We start from the raw sequence: 20,039 nt of genomic DNA, 5'->3' as shown, positions 1-20,039 counted from the left end.
CCTTCCTTCTGGTCCCTCGGCCAGGACCTGCCTCACTCCTTATTCCTGCCATGCCCTCTCCAGGGATGTAAGGGGGTTTGCTACAACTTTGTTTCTATTTTCTGATTTCATAAAGGGAGGGAACAATTCTGAAGCTGCAAGAACTTCCCAAGGTCGCATTCCACTAGCTGTCGTTAGTGGAAATCCCGCCCTGGGGCCCTCAGAGCCTTTCCTGAAATCACCTCCACTTCTCTAAAGCGCACGGCACTAGGACCAGTGCTTGCTTTTGTGGCTGATGACAAGCTTACCGAGGATCTGTCATCCCCTGCACCTCCTGGTCTCTGTCCCTCTCGGGCAGGAAGAGCAGCCTGGGCAGCAGGGACTGCAGTCGCTCCAGCTCAGGTTGCGTGTGGGTTCCTGGAGCGCATGCTTGTTTCCTGGGGTTTCCCAAAGCAGCAGGAGAAATAAAACTGAATTCTGAGCTCGTAGGCTCTGATTAACTCCTTAAAGATACTAGGATTCTTTCCCGTGCCTCTTGCCTCTTCCAAACTCCTCAGACCTTGCTCTGCCGGGAGCCGGTCCATGCTTGATGTTTCAAGGGACCTGGCATATATGGCATACTGTTCTTAATATGTTTGCTCACCTTCTTGGCACTCTGTGTTTTAACCAAGGTCTCCTCTCTGAGAAAGGTTGTTTCCCCAGGTAGGGATTTTCCCCTGAAGTCAGGGAGGGAATAAAACCCCTCAACTAAGTGCCAGGTGGGTAATTAATCACTTTAACTATGAACAATCATGCTTAAGCTACATAATCTTTACTCCCTGGAATGGAGATAAGAAACGCCCTAACCTTTGTAATTGAGATTGATAGGATTGAATCAACTGGTATAAATACAGATGTAACAAGACAGCAAGAGACAGAACTTAGAAGTCAGAACTCAGAAGACAGAACCTACAGACAGAATGACTTTCGCTGGAGAGAACATGGCAAAAGATCCTGGGCTGAACCTGACTATAGAAATTGGCAAGAGAACCTGACTAGAACCTGCTGACTGAACCTGGCTGGAGAACCTGGACAGAACCTGGCTGGAGAACCTAGCGAGGGAACATGGCTACAGAACCTGGCTGGAGAACCTGGAGAACCTAGCAAGAGAACATGGACACAGAACCTGGCTGGAGATCCTAACCAGAACTTCGCTGGAGATCCAGAGCAGAACCTCTCTGGAGATCCAGACCAGAACTTGGCTGGAGATCCTGGCTAGGCTGCTGATCAACTGAACACTGTCTCCGTGTCCTTCCTTCTTCGCCGACTCCGTCTACACCTTTGGGGACCCCTGGACCTGCTGGGGTTGGACCCCAGCATATGGCGCCCAAACAGGGACCACTAGGTAAGCGCCCCACACTCGGGATGGATCGGACTCCACCGTAGGAAGAGGGTGGATAGTCTCCGCTGACTCCGTCCAAACCTTTGGGGACCCCTGGACCCGCTGGGGCAGGACCCCAGCATTGCTCCAAGGCTCACCTAATTAGACCAGGTGTCTTCAGCTTCTAATTACTGTTGACTTCACTTCCATGTGGATTTTCCTTTTAAGAATATCAGCTTGGGACGGGAGCCCAGAGGTGGGAGGAAGAGTGAGAAGAGTCGGCCTTGACCAAGACTCAACACCGACCAAGCTGTGTTTTCATTCCCCAACTTCTTGTGGTCCAAGAAAATAAACACTGCGTCCTGCTCAGCCTGTCTCTGTAAGGTTTAACTGCTTCGCTGTCCACAGAATTCACGGAGTCACCTGCCCTCTGCACCAGCTAACCTCGCTGCTGTTCCTCGCTGACCAGCTCGCCTGGTAAGATGTGCTTCTTCCAGGAGATGCTCAAGATGACCCACTGATACGTAGGAAGAAGCTGTTAGAGTTTCTGTTTGTCCTTCAACATTTTATTTTTTGTGTAGGCTTTGTAATGTGTGTGTGAGCACTTAGGACAGATGTATTATTGAAAAATCAAAATCAGGAGATTCTTGCTCTGGCCTTTTGATTCTGTTTTCCCCGGTGGGTGCTGCCATCAAACATCTGTCTGTGCACCTTTGTACTGAGGATAAATGTGTGCACGCAGAATTGCAGAGCCAAGGGTTATGTGCTTTTCATTCTTTTTGACACAATGATTTCCAGAAGATTCGCCATCTTATGTTTCCTCCATTAGTATAGCATGTATGTGTCCATTCCCTCACCTGGAGAATTATTTTTATAGAAGTCTTTGCAAATTAGATGAGTGAAAATGGCATTTTCATTTAATTTGTGTTTCTTTAATTAGCAGTGTGGTTTATTTTCACACTGAGTGAGCGTGTGTGTGTGAAGAGAGAGAGGGAGGGGAGAGACCTTTGCAGTCTTCCGTTTCCTCACCGCCGAGGTCCTCAGGACACCTCTCCCACTCTAGTTCCGTCACCACCTTCATTTTTCTTTAATTTGCATGCCCTGGTTGCTACAGAAGTTAAATAGTTCTTGATACTTATTGGCCATTTGGATTTCCTCTTTTGTGAATTTTCATCCTTAATCCATTTTTCTTTGGGGATGTTTTCTTATCAATCTTTATATACAGTATTAGGGATATTACATCTATAATATCTGTTGCAACACTTAGAAAACTTGTGACATATTTGTCTCTTTTTTTAAAAATATATTTTATTGATTTTTTACAGAGAGGAGGGGAGAGGGATAGAGAGTAAGAATCACTGATGAGAGAGAAACATCCATCAGCTGCCTCCTACACATCTCCTACTGGGGATGTGCCCGCAGCCCAGGTACATGCCCTTGACCGGAATCGAACCCGGGACCTTTCAGTCCGCAGGCCGATGCTCTCTATCCACTGAGCCACACCGGTTAGGGCTTGTCTCTTTCTTTATATCTATGGGTGTCTAGCCTGGCTTGGTAAGGTCTGCCCACTCCAAAGTACATATGCTTTTAGTTTCCCATATTTCTTAATGATATATATTTTTAAATGTTTATTGTTTCTATTTATTTATTCATGTTTGTTAATTCTCACTGGAGGATATTTTTCCCATTGATTTTTTTTAGAGAGAGTTGAAGGGAGGGAGTAAGGGAGAAAAAGAAAGAGAGAGAAACATCAATGTGAGAGAGACACATTGATTGGTTGCCTCCTGATGGGCCTGGGATCAAACTTGAAACCCAGGTACATGCCCTTGACTTTGAATTGAACCTGCAATTCTTCAGTCCTCAGGCCAATGCTCTAACCACTTAGCAACACTGGCCAGAGCTACTTATTGATTTTAGAGGAGAAGGGGGAGGGGGAAGAAGGGAAGGGGGAGGAGGAGGAGGAGGAGGGAGAAACATCAATTTATTATTCCACTTGCTGATGGATTAATTGGTTGCTTCTTGGATGTGCCCTGACCAGAGATTGAACCTGCAACTTTGGCGTATTGGGCCGACTCTCTAACAAACTGAGCTACCTGGCCAAGGTCAATAATATTTTACTTGTTTTGGTTTTTACAGGTAAATCTATAATTCATTTAGAATCATTTTTGTATTTGGTATAAGGTAGAAACTCTTATTTCTTCCAATTTCCTGACCAACCCTTCTGAAACCATTTATTAAAGACTTTCTTCAGTGAATTAAAATGCCATGGTTACCATACACTTCTCAGGTAATTTGGATCTGTTTCTGTATTTTCTCTTCTGTTCAACATCTGTTTATTTCTATGCCTTTATCTTACTGTTTTGATAGCAAGGGCTTTATGTTTTAATATATATAGAAAGGCAGCTCTCGCAGGTCTCACATCTCTGTCCTTTTAAAAAAATATTTTCATTGATTTTTAGGGAGAGAGGAATAGGGGAGAGAGAGAGAGAAACATCGATGTGAGAGTGGAACACTGATTGGCTCTTCCTGCGTGCTCCTCACTGGGGATATAGCCTGCAACCCAGGCATGTACCCTGACCAGGAATCAAACTGGTGACCTCCCAGTGCATAGGACAGCGCCCAGCCAACTGAGCCACACTGGCCAGGGCACATCTCTCCTCTTTAATATTTCTGTTTTGGCTATTTTTGGACATTTCCTTTTCTAATATATTTTTAAGATAATTTTATGTAGGTTCAAAGATAATACTCCATTGAAATTCTGCCTATAATTACATTAAATCTGTATATTAACTTTGTAAGCATCAGAATGAATATATATCATGTAGCCCTGACCAGTTTGGCTCAGTGGCTAGAGCGTCGACCTGTGGACTGAAGAGTCCCAGGTTCGATTCTGGTCAAGGGCATGTACCTTGGTTGCGAGCACATCCCCAGTGGGGGGTGTGCAGGAGGCAGCTGATGGATGTTTCTCTCTCATGGATGTTTCTAACTCTCTATCCCTCTCCCTTCCTCTCTGTAAAAAATCAATAAAATATACTTTAAAAAATATAGCATGTAAATATATAACTATAAATTATTATATATATATATATATATATATATATATATATATATATATACTTAATAGTCAATTTATTTATTAACTTTGTAAGGATTTCTATATTAAATTTATCAAGGAATACTTTACAGCTCTCCATTTATTTAGGTTTTGTTTTAGGTTCTGCATCACATTGTTTTTAAAACTAAAACTGGATTAAAATACAAATAATATTTGTACTCTGTAATATTTACTTTGTATTTAGTGGGCTAACATGTCAGATGAGTACTACCAGGTTCAGAGAGCTATACCACACTTACTAATTTGGGGTGGGATGAAATGCTCTAAAAATACAAATTAAATCCATCAGGTCTAATGTGTCATTTAAGTCCACTATTTGCTTATTGATTTTCTGTCTGGAAAATCTACCATTGATGTTAATGGGATGTTAAAGTCCCCTACTATGATTGTATTACCTACTGTCGATCTCTCCCTTCATGTCCATAAGATTTGGTTTATATATTTAGGCGGTTCTATGTTGAATGCATAAGTGTTTATAACAGTTATATCCTCTTGTTAGATTGAACCCATATCATTATGTATGTCCTTCTTTGTCTCTTGTTACAGTTTTTATTTTAAAGTCTATTTTCTCAATAAATCTAATTTTTTAAAAAGCCTATTTTGTGTGATATAAGTATTGCTACCCTGTCTGGGTTGCAGGTTCGACCCCCAGACCTGCTCGGGGCTCATGTGGGAGGCAACCAATCAATATGTCTCTCTCACATTGATGTTTCTCTCTCTCTCTCTCTCTCTCTCTCTCTCTCTCTCTCTCTCTCTCTGAGTCTCCCTCCAACTCCTCTTCCCCTTCCACTCTCTCTAAAAATAAATGGAAAAAATATCCTCCGATGAGAATTAACAACAACAAAAGCATTGCTACCCCAACTGTTTTGTTTGTTTCCATTTGCATGAAATCTATTTTTTCAATCCCTTTACTTACAGTCTGTGTGTGTCTTTCGATTTGATGTGGGTCTCTTATAGGCAGCATATATATAGATCTTGTTTTCTTATCCATTCAGCTACCCTATGTCTTTTGATTGGAGCATTTAACCCATTTGCATTTAAAGTGAGTATTGGTAGGTATATCGTTTTTGGCATTTTATTATCCATATTTATGTGTATTTTTTTATGTATCAGATTTTATTATGTGTACATTAAAAATAAGTTTTAAAAAACAGTTGTCATCAGCAACAATGATACCTTTTATTTCTCCATCTAAGGGTGGAACATCATTTCTCCTGGAGAAACCCATAGCTGTCCCTGGTCTGTCCATCAGGTCCGCATCCTTGGAGCTGCTCTGGGAGCTGTCGTCAGCCCTGCTGAAAGCCGCTATTACCCATGGCTCCCTGTCACATGGCCATGTTGATCCTATCCACTCCCACATTGGGGTCACAGGCTCAGAGTTTCCCAGAGCTCCCAAACCAGTTCGTCCCCATCAAGCCCGTATTACAAGAAATGTTAAAGGGACTACTTTAAGGAGAAATGAAAAGAAGAGAAAAGAAAAGGAAAGAAACATAGAGTCTACTTCCTGCCACCTGAACTGGCATCACCCCTTCCCAGCTCGGCCAAGGTGTGGGGAGAGGGCCAGCCAGGGCGGGCACAGGATGTAGGGAGACTTGGAATGGGATGTAGATGGGACAGTGGCAATGTGGTCTTATTTTCTGCCAGATGCTCAGAAGCCCCAGCCTGGCTTTTCTGCTCCACACTTAGGATTTCCTTCACTTATTCAAGGTTGCTTACACAGGGGTACACGTACAACTTCATTTGGCAGTCTGGGAAACCGATTTGCTCTGTTGCCCAGGTCCAGAGCCATGGAGCCCGTCTGCTGCTGGCAGGCCAAACGCTCAGTTGGCTCTGGCATCCAGAACACCAAATTGAGCTAGTGCCCTATGTAGAGGGCAGAGCTTCATTCACAGCCCTGCTGGAAGGAGAGGAAGACTAGCCAATGGTTCATGGGACAGGCACCTCGCCAAGTATCAGCCAAGCACAGCTAACATCTGGGTGTGTGCACCCTACCCAGACCTCTCCCCACACCTTGGCAAGCTGGGAGGGGACAATGCCAGCTTGGATGGTGAGACCTGGATTCTCTTTTGTCCTCTTTCTTCTTAAAGAAGTCCCTTTAACATTTCTTATAGTACTGGTTTGTTGGTAATGAACTCCTTTAGCTTTTTCTTGTCTGGCAAGCTCTTTATTTCTCCTTCAGCTTTAAATGATAGCCTTGCTGGGTAGGGTAGGCTTGGTTGTAGGGTGCCAAGTTTATCATATGTATGTCCTTATAGTAAACTAGAACATTGTAATGTAATCTTACTTTCACACTATTTTTTAAATTGAGATATAATTCACATATTATAAAACTCACCCTTTAACTTGTAGAATTTAGTGGTTTTTAATGGTTGGTGATTTTGCAGGTTTGGTTCCAGACCACCAAAATAAAGTGAAAATCACAATAAAGTAAGTCACACAAAATTTTTGGTTTCCCAGTGCATATAAAAATTATGTTTATAGTATATATTTTCTAAATAAACAATGTAGCCCTGGCTAGTGTCGCTCAGTTGGTTGAGTATCATCCCATGCACTGAAAGGTTGCCAGTTCGATCCTTGGTCAGGTCACATACTCAGGTTTCGGGTTCCATCCCTGGTTGGGGTATGTGCAGGAGGCAACTGATTGATGTTTCTCTTTCACATCAATATTTCTCTCTCTCTTACTCTCTCTCTAAAATCAATAAAAACATTAAATTTTTTTAAAGTCTATAATTTAAAAAATATCTCACATTGATGTTTCTCTCCCTCCCTCTAAGATAAATTTTAAAAAACAAACTTTAAAAGCAGTGGACCAACCAAAACTAAAACTAGTAAAAAGGTTAAAATGCAAAAATAGGATCATCATGTGTAATTATAATAGTAAATTAAGGGATACACAGAAACACATACATACATGAAGTAAAAAATAATGACAAAAAAATTCAAATGTGAGGGGGTAAGAATGGTGGTGATTTGCCCTAGCTGGTTTGGCTTAGTGGATAGAGCATTGGCCTGCGGACTGAAGGGTCCCGGGTTTGATTCTGGTCAAGGCCACATGCCTGGGTTGCGGGCTCGATCCCCACTAGGGGGTGTGCAGGAGGCAGCCACTCAATGATTCTCTCTCATCATTGATGTTTCTATCTCCCTCTCTCTTCCTCTCTGAAATCAATATGAAAAAATGATGGTGACTTTAAAATGTGTTTGAACTTTTTTTGTTTGCTAATCCTCACTGGAGGATATTTTTTCAATTGATTTAGAGAGAGGAGAAAGAAGGGGGCAGTGGGGGAGAGAGAAACATCAATGTGAGAGAGCCACATCAATTGATTACCTCCTGCAAGAGCCCCAATCAGGGCGGGGAATCTACAAGCCAGTTATGTGCCCTTGACTGGAATTGAACCTGCAAACCTTGGGTCTGTGGAGCAATGCTCTACCCACTGAGCAATGCAGGCCAGGACAGAATGTGTTTGAACTTAGTGACCATCAACTTAAAATAGATTGCTATAAACATAACTCAATTTGATAGTCTGTTTTGGTAGGGAAATTAGCTCCCTCATTTTAGTTTGAAGTAACTGATATCTGATTGTATTATTTTCATATCATTCTCATGTTCTCATATTACATTTCATACTTTGTTTCCTCTTTTCATCCTTACTTTTGCAGGCTTTTACGTTTCTCTGCATTTCCTGTTGCCCCCTTAGTGAATTTGTATACTACACTTTCCAGAACTGCAGGTCCTAACAATCCAGACGGAGCCGTGTTTGTCCGCAACTCGTTGCCCTGCACTGTGATCCTTCTCCCCAGCTCCCCTCTCGAACCCAGAGGAGACCTCTGCAATACTTTTATCTCCCTCCCCCACTTGACATTTAGGAATTTTGCCAGCATGCTTGTGCATCTTTTCAAAAACACCAACGCTGGCTAGGATATGGTGCACCCTTCCGAAGCGCTGACTCAGGTTTCTTTATTTTTCCTATCTGTAAATTCTGTAATGCCCGCTATTCACATGTTAGGTCTCCTCAATGTATTTTTCAAATCCATTTTCCACCATGGTTTGCATTTCTCAGCTCTTTCCCCCTCTTTGTGTTAAGACATAGCTTCTTCATGATATTGCAGATTACTAATTTGGCCACTGATGAGATGCACCCCTTTGCATCTGGACCCAGGGCTTGAGCTTCCATTATTGTTTTTATTTATTTATTTATTTGTTTATTTATTTAAAATCATTTAAGCCCTAGCCGATTTGGTTTAGTGGATAGAGTGTTGGCTTGCAGACTGAAGGGTCCCAGGATTGATTCCAGTCAAGGGCACATGCCTTGGTCCCCAGTAGGGGGCATGCAAGAGGCAGCTGATCAATGATTCTCTCATCATTGATGTTTCTATTATCTCTCTCTCCCTCTCCCTTTCGCATGAGCTATAAAGCAATCTGTAGATGGCTGCTACTTGTGCTGGGCTTGGAGGTACCCAAAGAGGCCAGGCTTTGAACCAAGGCTGGCTATACTAGTGCTAGATCTGGGGCCACTTAGCCAGTTATGGGACTTGCTGAGGCCAAATGCTGCTTGTTTGGAAAATCTGAAGCATGATCCAAGACAGGCCATTTGTATGGAAAAGCCACTGGAAACAGCTTTGGTGAGCCTGAAAGTTGGGTGTGGTGGGGTCTCGGAATCACCAGGGTGGGGCAAACAGTGTGAGCCAGGATGATGGAGACTCAGAGATAGCACCCGCCTGCTGGCTCTGTGTATATGTGTGTTGGGGAGGGTTCCAGAAAAGGAACAGTGGCCTCTGCCAGCACTACCTCCAGCTCTCTCCCTGATGTTGGACAATTCGGTTTCTCCCTGTGTGTCTCTGGTGTTTTCCAAGCTGCTGCCCCTGTGCTGAAGCACAGAGGGAGTGAATCAAAGTGAGTCCATGTGCAGGCCCTTTAAGGGGAACTGCCTGGGACTCCAGCAGCCTCTGTCTTCCTCAGCCACAGTCTCCACTGGTTTTAATATCCACAAGTTATGGGGACTTCTCACCTGGCACTGGAACTCTTGGCCGGGGGGCCCGGGACCCCTCACTCCTCAGGGGGATCTCTGCAGCCAAAATCTCTCTCCGGATTTTTATGTACTACATGTGGTGTGGGACCGGCCCTTTCTTCATCTCCACTCCTTCTATTAGTCTCGATGTAGGACTTCCATTCAGCTGGATTTTAGGCAGCTCTGATTGATGGCTGTTCTGTAGTTTAGTTATAATTTTGATGTGGTTGTGGGAGGAGTTGAGTACTGTGTTTATCTACAATGCTATCTTGACAGGAAGTCTGTGTATACGGAGTGTCCCAAAAAATGTATACACACATTAACAGCTGATTCTATTACATTTTGAAAATGAAATGTATTTTAATAAACAATGCCTTTATAATTATTTTAAAAATATTTTCTTAGGCCACAGAGTATGTGCATTTTAAAAGGTCTTAATGAGATAGGCTAGTAAGCCAGGACAAGTGGGATAGGGAAACTGAGACAGATAATTAAATGGCCAAGCAGTTTACAGCCATCCAGCGAATCACAAAACCCTACCTTCCCTAACTGCCCAAGGACACTGGAGAGCAATGGTTTACATTCCTCCCTGACCAGAGGGGAAATACCTTAAATCATCCTACAGGGAGATAGCAGAAATCCAATGAGTGCCAACCACACCCAAGGACATGAAATTAAGAAAATAAACCTCATTTTGGCACATAAGCATGAACTGATGAATATTCTATTGAGATCCTCCCCTAAACGCCCAGCCTTTAAAACCCTCAAGTTGAAGGAACCAGGGTGCACTCTCCCTCCCAGGAGTATGCCCATGTCTTTCTACCCTCTCAGACTTGCAACCAGGGGAGCAATGGGCAGCAGCAACTCTTCCCAAGATAACCCCCTGACACTGCCTCCAAGCCCCCTTTTCTCTGACTTTCCAGTGAACCAGAGCCGCCCTGCCTGGCTCATTTCTTTCCTATAACATTTTTAGAGCCAAAGCAGCCCCACCTAGACTTTCTGCGGTTGCTTCTATCTTAGGCCCTTCCTTTCTTCACTGTCCACAGCTTTAACTCACATACTCTCAGATTCACCTGGACTCGTCATGTGAAATCTTTCCCACGTGAAGTCAAGAACCACCCACTATTGGCCAGCCTGGGGCAGACCAGCTCAGGTCCCTGTCTGGGAGGCTGGGTCGGTGTCCACCACTCCAACCAGTGTTAGTGGCTTATTTTTGTCACTTTCACGTGAAGGCCATTAGCTGCTGACAAATTTTTAGTAGACAGGCAATGGCCAGTTTTGCAACTTCAATTCCAGCTTCAGGGCCTGATAGCTCTGTGCGCCAAATTTGGCCCCAGGAGGCATTCAAGACAATGGTGACCCTCCGCAAAGTGAGGCAAGTTTGGGTGAAGAGACCCAAGAAGCAGGTCTCTAACCTGCTGCTATGGAGCTAGCACTTCAGGGCTTCCTGTGACAGGCAGAGGGAATACTCAGGATTCTTTTCTTTCAAATCTTTACCCAAGGACATATTTTTATGTGCCCTGACTGGGAACTGCACCCACAACCTTTTGGTGTATGAGACAACGCTTCTACCAACTGAGCCACCCGGCCTGGGCCCAAGGTCTTTTCTGTATCAGGCCTCAGATTCCTGCTAGTCCCTCTGCTTAACGCCTGTTTTCTCTATAGGTCTCAGAATACTTGCAGCTCCTCTTTCCTGAGCATTACCGTGTGTCAGACCCTTTTCTATGCACCTCCGGCATCATCTCCTCTCAGGCTGGTACTAGTACATTGCTGTACCTGTTTTGCAGATGAGATAATTGAGGCAGAGAGGGGTTAAGCACCTTTTCTGTGGTTACCTTGCTGGTAATTTTGGCCTCCACCCAAGGTTTACTAGTCTGCGGGGCCTATGCTTTCCACCACGGAGCTTCCCTGCCTCGGGCTACTTCCCTGGGACATTAGCTGGATTCTGACCTCTCAGAATGCTTTTGTTTATAGTATAATTTTAAGACATCAGGTTATTGAGTGAGTGTGTGTGTGTATGTGTGTGTGTGTGTTTTATTTAAAAAGGCTAGATTTCTCTTCCTATTTCCTGCTTTCCCCAAAATATTAAAACCTGAAATGTTCAATTATAAGTTCACTGAGGGCAGGGCCCACATCATATTCGTCTCTGTGTGATACTGCCCACCACAGCCATTGGAGCCTGGCTGCCCCCGTCTGAATGTGATGTTAAAAAGAGCAAGTTTTCTCTAGATTCAAATCTGATACATAGGCCACAAAGATAAATCAAGGAATTAGGGATAAACTAATTCAGTATAGACTACTCTTGTGTGTGTGTGTGTGTGTGTGTGTGTGTGTGTGTGTGTGTGTGTGTGGTGAGCCGGCTCTGAAACAGCGTAAATGCGTGGCAACGTCACCTGTGCACTGGCCTGCGGCACTCGCACGGTCACTGACATGGCCGCAGCTGGCTAGGTGTCTGCCATACGCTGGGTTTTCACATATATTATTCCTCACAAGCATGGAAGAAGCTAGCAGGGTAACTATGGTTACCCTTGGGCTTGTTTTTGGTTGTTGTGTGTTTTTTCCCAGAGGAGGAAGTGAAGTTCAGACAGTCCTTCGGCCTGCATGGCCTCCGTTTGTCAGGGGCTGGCCACCCTGAGGAGCAGGGCCCTGGGAGGCCACCCTCCACCGGGCTCTCCTTCGGCTCAGGGACATGGCCAGCTCCCGAGCAGGCCACTTCCTGGTCCTTTCTCTCTTGTCCCGGGCTCAGAGGGCGTGCAGAGAGTTGATTCTCAGGTACCGGGAGAGGAGCACGTAGAGCCGGCGGAACCACAGGAGCTGGCTGCGGTGGCAGGACATGGCCCTCTGCAAGAAGCAGAGCTCACGTTAGCAAACAGGGGCACTGAGTGCTTCCTGTTAGTTTGTTTCATCTTCCTCCCAACAACACGCCGATGCTAGAGCCTTGGCAGGCTTCTTCCTGTGACCTCGGAACCGAGGACGGCTGCCACGCACCCTCTGCCATGGCCACGCACTCCCTGTGGTAACAGCAGAGGATGCGTGCCAGCTGTAACGCTCAGTCTCCACACAGTATTTCAATTTTAACAACCCAGTAGTTAAGTACTATTATTATTTCTTAAAAAATAGATGAGGAAACATCAATCTCAGGTAGCTAGCACAAGGTGGGCTGACATTGGAACACAGAGCCATCCGATTGCCTCTGGAGCCTTCGTTGTTAATCACTTTGCCCCAGCACTTCGCATGTATGACACACAGGCTGTTTCACGGGGCAGCTAGAATACTAGGCTCAGACGCCTCTGAATTCGGTAGCCCGGAAAGTACAAGTGCTGTTAGAGAGGAAGGAAGAATGGTGCACATAGGCCTGGGTTCGCTTTGCTGTCTAGTGGAAGAAATGTTTATCATCTAGTTATGCAGGTCTGGGAGAGTTCAGTTTTTAAAAAGAATGGGTAATAGCAACTGATTTAACAGTATATAAATGGTTTCTGCCTGTTTTTCTTTAAGTACCAAAGTGATCTTCCTCTCCAAGTCAGTATCATTATAAACCTTTCTCTAAATAACTCGTTTTATATTTGTCAGGACATATGTGGCTTCAGAGATGTGAGTGCACCTATGATAACAACAAGCTTTAAGTGATAAAGGGAACTATTGCCCTAGCTGGTGTGGTTCAGTGGATAGAGTGTTGTCCTGTGGATGAAGGGTCCCTGGTTCAATTCTGGTCAAAGGCACATGCCCAGGTTGCGGGCTTGAGCCCCACTAGGGGCATGCAGGAGGCAGCTGATCAATGATTCTCTCTCATCATTGATGTTTCTATCTCTCCCTCTCCCTTCCTCTCCAAAATCAATAAAAAAAATTTTTATAGCTTTTTTAAAAAATATATTTTATTGATTTTTTACAGAGAGGAAGGGAGAAGGACAGAAAGTTAGAAACATGGATGAGCGAGAAACATCGATCAGCTGCCTCCTGCACGCTCCCCACTGGGGATGTGCCCGCAGCCAAGGTACACGCCCCTGACCGGAATCGAACCTGGGACCCTTGAGTCTGCAGGCCGGCGCTCTATCCACTGAGCCAAACCAGCTAGGGCAATAAAAATATTTTTTTTAAAAATGTAAGAATAAATATATTCTTATGTACATGTATTTATCTAATATTCTTTATATAGAAGATATAAACCAACATATTAACTAGGATTACATATGAGAGGTGGGATTGCAGGAAATTTTATTATTTTAATTTTCTTTTGATGCTTTTATGCATTTCCAGATTTTCTACAATAAGCATATGTTATTATTTGCTTTTTTAGCATGTATTATTTTATAATCAGTAAAAAAAAAAAAAAAAAGGTAGTTCTTGAAAATCTATGACTCCAGGTCCAGCACCAGTACTGACACGCAGGGGCAGAGGCTGGCTGCTGGGGGAGGTCTCTGTTAGGGCCTCTGCAGGCCAGGGTTTGAGGAGCCGGAGTCTGGGGCAGATCTGGAGTGGGGTGTGAAGGAAGGTGCAATCCTCACCTTGGCCTGTGTCACTTCCTTGCTGGTCAGCACGAAGAGGACATCGCCGGCATGAAGCAGAGAGAAGGGCAGGTCCAGGAGGGTGATGTACTTGCGCAGCACATTCACGGACTCAAGCGTGAGCACCGTGCACCCTGGGTGGGGAGGGGAGAGCTGTTGCTTCCAGACAGGTTTTCCCGAGCACCCTACCTGCCCCTTGGGGCTCAGGGCGAGGCAGTGGCCCTTTGTCCATCATTCTCCCCGATGAGAAGAGTGAAAGGACCGCAGGACACCTGGCCTGTTGACTCTCCCTGCTACAGTCCTAGCAAGAAAAGGTTGGTGATTTGGCTACCTCAGGGCCAGGGGAAAGAGGACAGAGACAGGAATTTCTGTATTGGGAGGCCAGAGGTCTGCTTCCTGCTCGGTCACTAAAGAACTAGGAAAGTCCCTTAACCTCTCTGAGCCTCAGTTTTCTCATCTGTAAAATGGTGTTGATAGTGTGGGACCTGCCTGTCTCACAAAGTTAACAAATAAGAATCAAATAAACTATAGTCAAGTTCCAAAGACCTCACAGCTTGGTGACCTCAGTAAGCCCCTCAGAAAGGCACATGCTCATATGTTTTATATCTTTCATCTTCACAGCATTCCTGGGAGGAATGTGCATTGTCCCTCTGACAGACCAGACACTAGCTCACAGGTCAAGCAGCGGCATCACACAGTATATGGCAGGGGGCGGCATGCACCATCTTTTGGGTTAGGAAGAGTTTTCAACTCAGGCAGATTAATCCATCAAGCACCCACCAGTCAGTTTCAACCTGGTTAATTAACTGCAGGATGGGAGGTGAGTTTGGACAGACAGACTGAATGAACACCAGAGGTGGAAAACACCCACCCGTGAGAAAGCTAGAAGGCGAGTGGGCAGGGCCTGGTGTGTCAGCTGCGCCACAGGGCGCCCAGATGATAGGCTGAACATGATTTCTGGGTGTCCATGAGGGTGTTTCCAGATGGGATTAGCATTTGAGTCAGTAGATTTCCTTCCAGTGTGAGAGTGTGTGTGTGAGTGTGTGTGAGTGTGTGAGTGAGTGTGTGTGTGTGTGTGTGTGTGCATGCGCGTGTAAGCATCCAGTTAGGGGCTAAAGAGAACAAGGGGCCAAGGAGAGGAGAACTCCTTTTCTGCCTGACAGAGCGGGGATGCTGGTCATCGGCCCTCAGGCCCTGGACTGGGCTGGGATCTTGTCATTGGCTCCCTGCTTCTCTGGGGGCCCAGGGGTCGGACAGAATGACACCACCTGCTCCCCTGGGCCTCCAGCTTGTAGACGGCAGATCCTGGGCCTTCTCAGCCTCCGTAACTGTATGAGCAATTCCTGATAATAAATAGTAACTAAATACTCTCCTATTGGTTCCATCGGCTCTGGTTCTCTGGAGAACCTTGACCACACCCTCAGTCTCTCCCCTACGCGTGGGGGCTGCCTGCCTGGCTGGGCACTTCTCCGTGATACACCCTGGCTCTGAGACCTGGGGACCCGCATAGACAGAACCCTGAGCCAAGTCAGGAAGAGGGTGGCCAGTCTCCCCATCCACCCACCCACCTCTGCTTGGCCTAGGGCAGCTCTCTGTAGCCACGTTTACACATTTCACACTAATAGGTTTCCTAGGGGACCATGGCTTTCCCTGACCTAGTGGCCTCTAGCACAAGGGACAGGCTTACCTTCAGGTAATTTCCCTTCCGAATGGAGGGTCCTGGGGAGGGAAAGGACAGAGAGAGAGTAAGATGATCTGTGCAGGTAACAGGAAGGGCCTGCCGGGGAAGCCTGTCACGCCCATGGCCCCTCCAGGCCAGCGTCTAGGTCTTTCTTTTGCATGAGCTGGCACATAGATTTATGCTGCAGCTGAAGGGCCCACGGTGGGCCCCTTACCCAAGGACAGCCAGTCCCAATCTGGAGGCTGGCCATGGGCTGACGAAGAGCCCCAGCTCAGGCCATGCCCATCAGAGAGGAAGGGGTGGACGCTTCAAGGTTTTTCTTTCTGAAATTGTAATGTGAGTGTGGTGGGAGATTATTTTATTTTTAAAAAATATTTTTATTGATTTCAGAGGAAGGGGGAGGGAGAGAGAGATTAAAAACATCAGTGATGAGAGAGAATCATTGATCGGCTGCCTCCTGCCACTGGGGGTCAAGCCCACAACCTGGGCATGTGCCCTGACTGGGAATCAAACCATGACCTCCTGGTTCATAGGTCAATGCTCAACCACTGAGCAGCGCCAGCCGGCTGGTGGGAGACTATTTAAAATGCTGACATTTTTTCCCTGCACCCTCCCTCCTTTCTGACCTGCCCCGCTCACTCCCAACTCTGACAGGGGAGCTGTGTCTCCTCCTTCAGAGGAGGCCGGCCCCCAGCAGCGATTTCAGAACCTCCGGCCCACTTTGTTTTAAAAGCCGAGGGTGGGAGATGAGGCAGGTAGTCCGGACACACAGACGCACATGAAAACGGCTTCTTGGGAGCAGAGGCTAGAAGAGAAGTTGGAGAGAACTGATCAAGTATGAGCCCCGAGAAGTAGAAACTCAGAGAAAGGTTCCTGGGATCTTGAGCACAGAGGCGCCTGGTCCTGCAGTCCGGATGGACCCTGGTGTGCTCGGAGTTCGGGGCGGTTGGGATCTCCAAGGAAAGAGGTGGGAATGCGGGTCTCGGCTAAGGAGAAAGGTGAGCAGCGGAGACACGCAGCTGTGCTGAACCTGCACTGTGCCCCCGGGGCCGGGCCGAGGAGCGGTGCTGGAGGAGGCAGAATGCAGGGGGGGGGGGGGGTATGGGAGCTGGAGCACAGGGCGCCTGTGGTGCAAGGAAGCCAGGCAGAGGCCGAGGAGTAGCCAGAGGGGCAGAGGAGAGAGCACCACAGCAGTGACAGGCAGGGTCAGATGCCACAAAAAGGTCAAGACCAATGAGGACTGAGGTATACCTGGGGGGCTGTGGGACGGTTTTGGTAGGCTGGTGGGAGTAGAAGGCAGGCAGGGGGGGGAAGGACAGAGGTCCAGGGGCTGGTCCTCTGCTCAGCAGGCGGGGAGCCTGTGCGCAAGAAGACACGAGGCCCAGGGAGCAGCAGCGCCCGAGGACTGAGACAACCCGCCTCCGCTCCGGCATGACGGTGCTGTTGGGCAAGGCTGCCAGCCACTCCGGTCTCAGACTCGGAGGGACAACTGCCTGAGGCTGAGAGAAGGGGCCGTGCTGGGGAGGCAGGAAGAGAAGGAACAAGGCCAGCAGGAGAGGGACCTTGGGGACGAGGAGGGAAAGGATAAGAGTAAGAAGCAGGGGCACAGCCGGCCTCAAACAGCTGTGGCGCCAGCAGCCAGGGAGCCACCTGAGAAAATCATACATCCAAACATGCCTGGTAACACATATGGGAGATGGGGAGTTCAGACAAGCGGGGGAAGAACTCCGGAGCTTTCTGGGAAACAATGTAAGATGCTGGGACAGGGAGACTTTGGGGGCATGAGATGGGGAGCTGACGACGGTGAACTTCCCAGGCGGGTCCCTGTGTGGGGAGGGCCGCTGTGAGATCACTCTCCGAGGAGCATGGACTTAGGCACATCAACACACGTTTATCTCGAGCACAGTGACCCTTACTCGCACAGAAAGCTGCACCCAGGCTCCTTTCCGAAGGAAGTGTCCCCACAGTCTGTCTGCATGAAGCTGGCCCTGGGGTTCTTTGCCAGATGGAAGCCTTCCCCGCTTTCCCCAGTTCAGTGGTGGGGACAGGGCCTGGGGGGGCAGGGAGGGCACCCACCCAAATTAGCCTGCAGTGCCCTGCAACAGTCATGGTGTTTGCAGCAGCCCCAATCCGGCCGCTTCCCTGGGGCAGCTGGGTAGTGAGTGCCAAGGCTCAGCGCGCACTGGAATGAGGGGCCACCCCTTCAGCGCTCCATGGGGCTGACCGTCCACTCTAGTCGGAGCCACGGCCTCAGCGTAACCACAGGGTTGGTTGGAAAGACCCCCCTGGGTGTCCTCAGCTTCCCACGTGTCTTCATGAAAAACTGCATCTCTGGCTGTAACCGGGAGATGCATCGTCCCTGAACCTGAGGGGCCCGAGGCAGGGTCAGGTCTTTCTACAGTGGCGCCTCCGGCTGGGATAGGAGCAGGCTTGCCGCCCCGCGTCAGGGAAACGGACGGTGTGGGAAGACTGTGGGTGATGATTTATAGCCTCTTCCAGGGGGCGACGCACACGTTAGGGGCGAAGCGGGAAGGCTCTGATACTGGATGGGTCTGCAGAGGCAGCAGACAGACGAGGCACTAAATGGAGCCCCCGGGTTCCTGGGGTCTGGTGCCGCCTCTGCCACCCCAGCCTGGCAGTGCCGGGCAAACCGCCTCCCTGCCTGGGCGAAACGAGCAGGCCCGACTGGACAGGTAAGGTCATTCCACTGTCACGCATTTCTCTGCTCCCGGCTGAGAAGGCTGGGCACGCCGAGAAGGTGAGACGATAAGCCCTTCGCTTCAAGTTGCCCCTTTCCTTCCTCGGTAGTTGGGCCAGGTCTACCAAGCTGCTGCCAAGGCGCCCACGGGAAGCCCTTCTCCTGAGGACGGGAAACAGGACATGTTCGTATGACCCTGAGTGAGTCCCTAATATCTTCGAGGTTCCGGTTTTATTTGTTACTGGTAAAATCCACATCAGTCAAATAGGGTGACTGTGAAGTACAAATGAGATATCATGTTATGTATATACATCCCCCTCCTGCAAAGAAAGATATGAAATAGTGTATAAAATATACAACAGCCTGGCTGGGTGGCTCAGTTGGTTAAAGTGTTGTCCCGTGCACCAAAAGGTTGCGGGTTCAATTCCAGGTCAGGGCATATACCTAGGTTGTGGGTTCGATCTCCAGTTGGGGCGCATACAGGAGACAACCAATCTATGTTTCTCTCTCTCATCAATAAAAACATATCCTTGGGTGAGGAATATACATATATATAAAACAGATGACAACAAAAATGAATGAGAATAGGGAGGGAAAAAAAGATGAAGCCAGGAGGCACACTGGTTCACACAACTCAATCCTTAAAGTCTCGTACATGTGCTACTAAGAGTTGCAAATTTGGCCCTAAAGGTTTCAGCGGTCAAAGCAAAGAGAGAAATTAAATCAGTTACCTCTTTGCTGTGTCCATGTGTAAAACACACACACACACACACACACACACACACACACACACAAACGCAGCTGTTTGGGAGATTTCTCACAGGGAGAATGCAGGAGAGTATGAGCACCATCACCACCACTACCACCACCGCTCGCTGCTAACAGTGCAGTTTCATGGGCTCATGGTGCTTCAGAAACCATCCCTCTGAGTAAATGACAAACGTCTCCCCCATGACCCAGAGCATCGTACCTCACAGCTGCATACAGAGCAACATGATTGCGGTGACCACTCACTCCCCCGGCATCGAAAGTCACCACCTGCAGAGAAAGAGAGGGTTGCACTCCTGCCCTGACTCCAGCCAGCTGTGCCTCCCTTGGGAAGGACAGAAGAGAGCAGGGCCGTGAACTCTTCATGCTCTGAGCATATCTGAACTGACTCTGGCTCAGATCAATGGTGTGTAACTATGGGTGTGGCTGACTATATGGAGCCTTTTCCACAGGAGTTTTGCCGTTTGTTCTTGTTCCTGGCGGTGGAGCAGAGTGGAATTCAGCCATGATGTGCTACTAAGCTCACAGTAGCTTTGTCTTTATCTGCCTCGCAGGTTATTAGAACATTTAGTTTTCCTGGCTGGCTGCCGTGTGGACTTTGTTCATGATGCTGCCTGCGCTATCGGTCTCTTTTCCTCGTGCCTTACTGAGGGCACAAAAGCTTTAGGGGACAATTTCCACCATGGCCTGGGGTTACGTTCACAGCAGAAATACGTTTATTCATAGATGGACTCCGCTTCCATTTCCACAAATATAGATCTCTTTATTAACTAAAAACTTAGATTCCAACATTTCAGTTCTACATAGATGGATTTTAAAAAGCCCAAAGGACAATTTAAATGATAATAATGATACTATAATAATAATAAAAGGATAACTTGGATAAAAGAAATATTTTAGAGAAATCAAGGACCCAGGAAAAGGAATAGT

General features: G+C 47.2%; 1 protein-coding gene and 1 pseudogene across 2 annotated transcripts in view; both read right to left on the bottom strand.

Annotated features, from left to right (window-relative positions):
* Positions 1–4,454: 4,454 nt before the first annotated feature.
* Positions 4,455–5,791, bottom strand: LOC132217969 (H(+)/Cl(-) exchange transporter 5-like; annotated as a pseudogene).
* A 5,147-nt stretch (positions 5,792–10,938) lies between these two features.
* The window catches only part of PIGL (phosphatidylinositol glycan anchor biosynthesis class L), a 70,742-nt gene continuing 61,641 nt past the window's right edge, over positions 10,939–20,039 (bottom strand). The window contains exons 4-7 of one of the 2 annotated variants that reach the window (XM_059668534.1): positions 19,312–19,379; positions 15,650–15,681; positions 13,963–14,096; positions 12,049–12,301 (exon numbers count right to left, since the gene is read on the bottom strand). In XM_059668534.1, coding sequence (XP_059524517.1) covers positions 12,203–12,301; positions 13,963–14,096; positions 15,650–15,681; positions 19,312–19,379 — 333 coding nt within the window. In that variant the 3' untranslated portion in view covers positions 12,049–12,202. Of the gene's footprint in view, positions 12,302–13,962; positions 14,097–15,649; positions 15,682–19,311; positions 19,380–20,039 lie in introns of both variants that reach the window. The other variant, XM_059668533.1, reaches the window with a different exon arrangement.

The sequence above is a fragment of the Myotis daubentonii genome, chromosome 16 (assembly GCF_963259705.1).
Source record: "Myotis daubentonii chromosome 16, mMyoDau2.1, whole genome shotgun sequence".
In the NCBI taxonomy this organism is placed as follows: Eukaryota; Metazoa; Chordata; class Mammalia; order Chiroptera; family Vespertilionidae; genus Myotis; species Myotis daubentonii.
This window is presented reverse-complemented; position numbering and strand designations above follow the sequence as displayed.